Source organism: Benincasa hispida, chromosome 2, assembly GCF_027475165.1.
Source record: "Benincasa hispida cultivar pf3 chromosome 2, pf3_genome.v1.1, whole genome shotgun sequence".
NCBI lineage: Eukaryota > Viridiplantae > Streptophyta > Magnoliopsida > Cucurbitales > Cucurbitaceae > Benincasa > Benincasa hispida.
The window spans coordinates 5,386,416-5,396,027 of record NC_143479.1 but is presented as its reverse complement, the minus strand read 5'-3'; the positions used below and the strand labels follow the sequence as shown (position 1 = coordinate 5,396,027).

Here is a 9,612-nt window from a genome sequence, read left to right as displayed (position 1 = left end):
AAAAAAAAATTATTTATTTATATCTACAAAATTTTAATTTGACTAAATCGAGTAGACCTATTAATCTATTGATAAATAAAAAGCAGCTCCATATATCTAAATTGAAAATTATATTATTTTCTTTTGCTAATTTTTTTCTTTTTAGTAAATATTTGATAAAAATTTTGTAGCATTCATTAAAAATAACATTATTGTGATTTCAATGGAAAAAAAATCTACGAATAAACAAGTACTACAAACTAAATTGATGAACTTTCTAGTACATCTATAAAATTTAAATTTTCTCAAATAATATAAATTTTAACATCAACAACTTGTTCACATTCCAACACGTCTCATGTTTTATTCTTAGAAAAACAAAAAGAAAGCACCTTCTACTTCTAACATTTCGCATACTAAATAAGTAATATTTAACAATTCTATTTTTTTTATTATTTTAATTAATTCATAATAAATAACACCTCATATTTCTATAGCGCTATTCACATTATAATTTTTTTTTTCCCATAAATATCAATAGACTCTACTATATTTAAAAGAAAGTAGATTGACCGAAGTTTTTCTAGTGCAACAGAAGTAACATACTCAACAGAAGTAGCATACTCTCCTTGTTCACACTACAAATTTACCCTCTCATGAAACATAAGTTTTGGATGTCCTTCTGAAACATGAGTTTTGGATCTCCTCTCAAATTAATATATATTTTATAAAAAAAAACTTAAACTAATATATATTAGTTTGTTAAATATTATGTAAATTTAAGAAATTAACCATTAATATTTATTTTGTTGAGAATAATAATATTATGTAAATTTATATAAAAAAAATCTTAAATTAATATATTAATAAAAGCAACGGTGTTATGTAAATGGGATGTTTTTAAATATAAAAAAATAAACCAAAATATTTACAAAATATAACAAATTTTAGAATTATCAACTAATAGATATTGATAGTATAACGTTTATCATTGATGGTTCTAAAATTTTGTTATATCTTGTAAATATTTTCAACAGTTATATTATTTGAAATAGCTTTTGTATATAAATTAAATTAATTATAAATTAATGAATAATTATTAAAGTATTATTAGAAAATTATGTAAATTTAAATTAATATCGGGTATAAATCCTATGAAATAAATATAATTATCCACGTATTTGTAGATATCTTTAAAAATATTCTTATCAAATAAATATAATTATCTAAAGATGCTAGACATCGATAATTTTGGATATCTATAACTCAACTTTAAAAAAACAAACCGCCCTAAAATGTGTGTTTTTTTTCTTTGACATATGATTAACTACGTGGTTAATAAGCCTGTGGTGCTTTAATGGGGTGGCGGCGGTCTCCCCCGCTAAAATTCTCCCAAAATGGTAAAAACCAAAAAAAGTGAAGGTCACATTTTAGGTCTCTACAAACTTACCCGACCACACTTACCCAACCACAAACCACATTCAAAGAGGATCAAAGAATACAATTTCCTCACCTCTTTATAATGTCCTTCACTCCACTCTTCTTCTTCCGCCAAATCTCTCCTGGCCGGCCATCTTCCACCATGAAGAACTTACCTCTCTACTTCCTCCGATCTCCACCGTCTCTCCGGTTGCCGTTGTTGGCTGCCAACCCCTTCTTCTCCCACCTCTCCTATTTCTTAACCATCTCTCTCCTTGGCTTTGGAGCTCTAAAGCTCACCAAAACTAGAACCTCCTCCTCCCCAAATGACCTCAACATTTTCTTCACCTCCGTCTCTGCTGTCTCGGTATCGAGCATGTCTGTCGTCGAAATGGAAGTTTTTTCCAACTTCCAACTCATCATCATTACCACCCTCATGTTCCTCGGGGGAGAAGTCTTTGTCTCCGCCGTGGGGTTCCAACTCTCTCGTTGGTTCCAACAGTTGAACGAAAAAAATCGGACCGATTCGATTCGAGCCATTGAGATGGAAAGTGGGACGTCGTCTTCGACAACGGCCACCGTTGATGAGTTAAGTATCTCAAAATCATGTTTGAAGCTTTTGGGTCGTATGATAATTGGGTATCTTTTGGCAACAAATATTCTTGGTTCTTGTTTAATCTTCATTTACATCGTTATGGTCCCCCATGCAAAGCAAGTGCTTGAAAGCAAAGGCATCAACTTCCTTACTTTTTCAACTTTTAGTACGGTTTCTACTTTTACCAACTGTGGGTTCATACCTACTAATGAAAATATGATCGCTTTCAAGAACAACTCCGGCCTTTTGCTTATACTCATATCACAGGTATGAAAGTTTAATGTCAATTAGATACAAAATTCAAATTCAAAATTTTAGAAAAATATTGGGTGTGGGCATCCGTCCTTTTACCTCTCTTCCAATCGTCTAACTATAACTTGTCATGAGACAAACATATTTTTCTTTTTTAAAAATAGTTTTGAGACAATTGTAAATATAACAATGAGGCCCAAAGTATTTGCAAATATAACATAATGTAGAAGAATTTGCAAATATTGTAAAATTAGATCCAATGTTTAGAGTATATTGATGATAGACCATATAGTTAGGAGTCTAACAACGAATAAAGTCTATCACTTATAGTGTTCTATCAGTGATAAAGTCTATTATTGACAAATTTTGCTATATTTGCAATTCTTTAAAGATGTTACTGTACACTTAATTATTTGCTCTAAAAAATGTTACCCGTCACAATTATCCAATAGTTTTAAATATCTTTTGCAGTGTGATTGGAGTGGACTGCAAAATGATTGGTGCAATTCAAGATGCATGTAAAGTGTTATGCACATGAAAGAGACTTATTAGGCACAAAATTAAAAGTTGAAGACATTTTGAAAGTTTAACAACTTGATTTGAGGACCTAATAAATATATATTTTTAAAGTTAAAAAAACTTATTGGACATGAACGTAAAAGTTTAGAGATGACTAAATCAAAATTTAACTATCAATCTAGAAGTAGATAAAGGATGTGTGATCATATCAGCATTAATTCATCAGATTCCATCTCATCCCATCAAAATTCTACCGTTGAGCGAGCCAAATTGAGCATATTTGAGTAATGAGCCGAATGAAACTAAGTTAAGTGACCACTTGGAAAGCCCTTACTACACCTCTTTAAAGATTTAGTATTAGTAAATAATGTTACAAAAGACCTCTTATAATACAACGTTACTTCTTCCTACTTTAAAATTTATGATAAATTTATTCATGAACAGATATTGTTAGGAGGGTGTTTATATCCCGTGGGTCTCTGGTTGGCGATAATGGCAGCTGCGAAGTTGACGGGGAAGAAGGAGTGGAGGTACATATTGAAGAATTACTCAGAGATGGGGTATTCACATCTCTTGTCGGGGCTCCGGTGTGGGTTTCTGGCCGTGACGGCGGTGGGATTCATAATTTTGCAATTGATTATCTTTTGCTCGTTAGAATGGAATAACTCCGCTGGAATTTGGGATGGCCTAAATCCGTACCAGAAGTTTATGGGATCACTTTTTCAGGTGACCAACTCGAGACATACCGGAGAATCAGTGGTGGATATCTCAGTGATCTCGCCGGCGATCTTGGTGGTTTTTGTTGTCATGATGTGAGTGTTCTTCTTTCCTACTTGAATTCATATTTGGAAGTGATTTTAGAGGATGGAAGGTATGTTTGGGAAGTGGTTTTTAAAAATAGTGAATTTAACAAAATTAATCCATTAACGAGTAATTTTGTAAAAAGTAATGTTTATATTATAATTTTATTGCTTCGTTCTATACTTCTATTTTGTAAAAATGATTTTTAACGACACAAGACAGGTTTGAGATTGACTTCTAGAATAAGTATTTTGAGTCAAATTATTTAGGTAGGGTTAGTTTTCTAAAAGTATTATAAATCATGTTATTACCTGGTTTCATATTTGTAGTCGTTGTGCAAGTGATTTAAATTTAATTAAAAGTATTTTGTAAATAAATAGTGGTTGTTTTCAAAAGTAGTTTTTTTTTTTTAACCCTTAAATTACTAAAAAGCATTTGAGACTGAAAAAATTTAGAGATAAATTTAATAGAGAATGAAAATTTGAAGACAGAAAATAAAGTTAAGAGAGAGAAAATAATTTGGGAAGAAGGATAAAAAATTATGGAGGATATCATTAAGAGAGAGAAAAAAAACTTAAGAGTGAGTGACAATTTCAAGAGCAAAAAGCTAGGAAAATAGGTTAAAAAAAAAAAAAAACTAGAGAGAGAGTAGAAAGAAAAAGTGAGCAAAATAATCATTTCAATAAAAAAGAGATAAACATTCTTGGAAGTTCAGAGAGAAAAAATGAGAGAGAGAGAAAAACTTAATGACAAATAAAGATAGAAAAAAATTAAAAAGAAAAGTACTTTTTTCTTAAAAAATTTTGGACGAAGTTAAGAATTGTTTGTAAATATAGAAATATGAACCAAAATATTAATAATACAACAAAATTTTACTATCTATTTGCATTAAACTACGCTAGACTATTATTTGTGTCTATCTAAGTTATAATAGACACATATCGTATTTTATCGTAGTCTATCATAAATAGAATGTGATATTTTGTTATTATTTGTAAATATTTTCAATCGTTTTATCATTTAAAATATTTTTTCTTAAGTAAAATAGAAGAAGAATTTATTAATATGAAATAATGGTCTGTCTTACAAGAAAATTACTCATAGTCATCTAACAAAAATAACTTGAAAATTACCTTCTAAGTGATTAAGTTGAAATTACTTTAATTGATTTTAGATTCAATCACATTCTCATCATTGTCAAATATCACGATTTTAAAAGGAATATGACCTTAAGCATGTCAAAAGTGATTTTGATCATTCTAAAACCATTCTAAAACATGCTAGAAATAAATTTTATTTGGTTCTAATGATTTTTGGTTAATCATTTAGAAGGTAATTACCTATAATGATTTTGATTATTATAGGAATAGTGTAAGTTTAAATGTCACAATCTCAATATAGAACATAATTTATATGTCAATCAACAATAGAATAGCTTTTCTAATTTTACTTTTAGCATGCATCTCTTTCAGTTTATATGCTTGCAATAAAATAGTATAATCTTATAACTATATGATGTTGTGTCATGTAGGTACTAGCCAAAATAGAGAAATGTCAGCATATCTAAATCGTATTTAGTGGACAGTTAAAAAATTATGAATATTAAAGTCCATACGAATTTAGTTAGGAATAAAAAGAACAAAAAAGTTGGCTACATTTTACTTGCCATGTGGTTAATGTTTTTTTTAATATTTGAGTATTTTTGGCTACTAAGAATTCTGCATCAAAATGAAGCTATATCTAATCATATGCCACATACTACTAAAGTCTTGTGGATTTTTATTCTTATTCCACTATCTTAGTGTTGTTATGTCATTGGCCGGAAAATTTGTGAATGATATGCAATAAGATATGATTGATGTGGGAATTAAAGTAAGATGTACCAGCTATCAACATAGCTTTAATGGTTAAACTATATATTATTAGTTGAGGCCATATTTGATAATCATTTCGTTTTTTATTTTTGGTTTTTAAAAAAATTAAATTTATTTTCTCTTTATTTTTATAATGATTTACATATTTTTTAAGTACAAGAATTGAATTTTTAACCAAATTCTAAAAATAAAAATAAATTTTAAAAGTTACTTTTTTTAGTTTTCAAAATTTGACTTAGGTTTTTTAAATCATTGGTGAAAAGTAAATAATAAAATAATAAATTTAGAGAAAAGTAGTGTCTATAGGCTTAATTTTTTTTAAAAAAAAACAAAAAACCAAATAATTAAGGCTCGTTTGGTAACCATTTTATTTTTTATTTTTGTTTTTAAAAATTAAGTCTATGGACATTATTTTTACCTCCAAATTTCTTCATTTGTTATCTATTTTTCACCAATGATTTAAAAAATCAAGCCAAATTTTGAGAACTAAAAAAAGTAGCTTTCAAAAAGCTAATAATTCAACCATTATACTTAAAAAAGAAGCAAATTATTGTAAGAAATGTGGATTAAATAGACTTCATTTTTAGAAACAAAAACAAAAAATCATATGATTACCAAACAGGACTTAAATGTTTGAATCTTCTACTTCTAAATGCTGTGTTGAATTTTTTTTTTTTTAAAAAGAGAGAGTAGAACCCACTGTGAGTGGACAACATCTTTTTAGGTTAAATTGTAAATTTATTCTTTATAATTTAGAGAAAGTTAGAATTTAATCATTAGAATTCGATAAAATCCTCGTAAATAGTTTTATTAGATTTTATTAAACCTAAGCTTTTATTAAGCATTAGTGTCTAAATTCTAACATATAACCATAAAGACTAAACTTCAGCTTCCTTGATTTGTAATTTAATTAATTTATTTATTTATTTAGTATAATTAATAGTGGATAGAGAGATTTGACAAACTTCATATATTTTTTATTTGAACTATACTCACGTTGTTGATAAAATTCTCACCTTTTAAGGGAATATACAAAATATTGATTGAGATGGAGATAATGGGTATTTGGTAAATGAAAGTGACCATTTGAGTAGTTTGAATTTGTTCTTTTGAACCCACTTAGATATTGGAATTTATGTCATTCATATAGTGATTTGGGTAAATTAAAATGGGAATATAAATCACTTTAAAACAGATAACATTTCATATATACAAGTTGGGGATGCTTCTTAATTTGACCAAAAATGAAGGAATTAATTTTTTGGTGGCCTTCTTAATTCAGGTATCTCCCACCATACACAACTTTTTTACCCATGAGGAACAAAGAGATAACTTCAAGGTCACATGGGAAGGACAAAAGACAACACTTAGTGGAATTATTCACATTCTCACAACTCTCTTATTTGGCTATTTTTATCATTCTCATATGCATCACAGAGAAAGAAAAGCTAAGAGATGACCCTCTTAACTTTACTGTGCTCAACATTACCCTTGAAGTGATCAGGTAAGTTCAAGAGTCCATCATTCATTTTTTTTTTTCATCCTTAGATTTTGAGTATAGTTTCTATTTGATTCTAAGTTTCAAAATGTTACACTTTTAATCTTTAAATTTTGAGTTTAGTTTCAATCTAGTCCATACATTTCAGAATGTTACAATTTTACCTTTGAGATTTGAGTTTAGTTTTAATTTAATGTCTAGGTTTCAGAACTTACACTATTAGTTTCAATTTTTCACTAAATTTGCACCCATTTTCAATGTCTTCAGCGTTAATATCTATTAATTAATTTAAGGTAAATATAAAATTAAACTTTAAAATTAAATTTTAATAGTGATTAATTAAACTTAATTAATTACTATAATTTATTTAATTCTTTTAAATTCACCAGTTGACGATAAGTTAGTATTTAGTGAAAAATCAACGATAAAAGTGAATTTTGGAACCTAATGGTTAAATTGAAATAAAACTCGAATCCCAAAGATAAAATTGTAACATTTTGAAACCTATAAACTAAATTGAAATCAATTTCACGACTTAAGAATTAAATGTATGTAATATTTTGAAACCTAGAAACTAAATTGGAATCAAACACAAAATTTAAGGACTAAAAATGTTTGTAACATTTTGATACCTAACGATCAAATAGAAATTACACCCAAAATCCAGGACTAAAGAATTATTTATTTATTTATTCATCATGTTTGAGTAGAATAAGTGTTAAGATGGTATGTAATATATATTGAACATATATGGCAGTGCATATGGAAATGTTGGGTTCTCCAGTGGGTATAGCTGTAAAAGACAAGTTAAAGTTGATAGGTCTTGCAAAGATGCATGGTATGGATTTGCTGGAAGATGGAGTGCAAAGGGAAAATTCATTCTCATTCTTGTCATGATCTTTGGAAGAATGAAAACTTTTACCATGCATACTGGTCAAGCTTGGAAATTATCATAATAATTACCCAAACATTTATTTTCTTCTATAACTTTACCATATAATTGTATCTAAGTAACTATTACCAGGTGGGGTTTTTTTTTTCTTTTTTTTCTCTCCTCTGTTATATAATGTTTGTTTCTACATACATGTATGTGTATATATATATATATATATATATATATATATAGTTGTATAGTGTTAGCTGAAGTCTTGTCTGTCGCCTAGTTGATTGCAGCTCATGTAATTACATTGTGGGTAAGATATAACCATCTGGTAAGGCATTGTACAAAGATATATATAGTGTTGAACTAAGCTATGCTTATCAAGCTTTCAGCTCAGTGTAGAAACAGTAGTAATACTCAAATAAAAATTAATGAATAAGAAGAAGAAAAGCAGAAAGAGTAGACAATATAGAAATTATAGTGGTTCGATCTCAAAATGAGATTTACATCCAATGTGGAAGGTCTCTCAATCTTCTTTACTGATATTCAAAACAAAATATATAGAGGAATTCTTAAGAGATGAAGAAATACAATGTGGTACTCTCAACAACAAGTACAACACTCTAGAATATCCAGTGCTTCAAAGCTCATACTGATTCTTTTTGTGGAGGAATATTCCTTCTTCCAACTCATCCAATTCCAGCTCAAAAATGGGCCTTACGAAGACATTAATAATACTCTTTCCCTGTAGACTACAAAGAGTATACCAAACCCAATATATGAGACCAAAGAAATGAGCTAAAGGAAAAAGATAGGCCTAATGACAATTAAAAAAGGGGAGGGGGTGGTGCTAGATGTATTAGGCTGGTAAAACTACAACAATTCTCCACCTTGCTATATAATACATCAGTAAAAAGAATTTTAAGACCTTTCCCAACAACAATGTTTTCACAAAAAACCAACCTTGAGAGCCTTCAAACAACTCTCAATTTTATGTGAAGATACAGCCTTTGTCAAAGCATCAGCTGCATTTTCAGAGGATGAAATTTTCTCGATCCTTACTCTTCCTTCTGCAGTGATATCTCTTATAAAATAGAACCAAACATCTATATGCTTGGTTCTTTCATGGTAGGTCTGATTCTTTGACAAAAAAATTGCACTTTGGCTGTCACAAAAAATAACCAAACCATCCTTTAAACAGATATGAAATTTTTCTGCTAGATCATTAAGCTAGATAGCTTCTCTAAATGCTTCAGTCAGTGCCATGTATTCAGCTTTTATGGTTGATAAAGCAACCACCGATTGTAAAGATGTTTCCAACTCATTGTGTTTCCAGAAAACTTAAAAACTAAACCAGACAAAGACCTTCTCTTGTCTTTATCTGTTGCATAATCTGCATCCATAAAACCTATGAGAACATCTTGATCACTTAAGTGTTTAGTATATGACAGCCTATATGATACAATTCCTTTAACATGTCTCAGGATCCACTTGACTGCTTGTCAGTGATACCTCCCTAGATCAGCCATATATCTACTGAAAACACTTAAACAATGAGCAATATCTAGTCTGGTACAAACCATAAGATACATGAGACTTCCTACAACGTTAGCATATAGTACAACTTGCATTTGATCTCTTTCATCATCAGATTTAGGGGCATGCTCAAGTGATAGCTTAAAGTGAGATACAAGAGGTGTTGTAACTGATTTAGATTCATTCATTCTAAATCTAGTTAGCATCTTATGGCAATATGCTTCTTGAGAAAGTTTCATAGTATCAACACCTCTATTTC

General features: G+C 29.1%; 1 protein-coding gene across 1 annotated transcript; it reads left to right on the top strand.

Moving 5' to 3' along the window:
• The first annotated feature begins 1,300 nt into the window (after positions 1–1,300).
• Positions 1,301–8,201, top strand: LOC120070745 (sodium transporter HKT1-like). Its single transcript, XM_039022618.2, has 4 exons — positions 1,301–2,260; positions 3,209–3,576; positions 6,722–6,943; positions 7,695–8,201. The coding sequence occupies exons 1-4, from the start codon at positions 1,502–1,504 to the stop codon at positions 7,891–7,893; spliced, it is 1,548 nt and encodes a 515-aa protein (XP_038878546.1). The 5' UTR covers positions 1,301–1,501; the 3' UTR covers positions 7,894–8,201.
• The last annotated feature ends 1,411 nt before the right edge of the window (positions 8,202–9,612 follow it).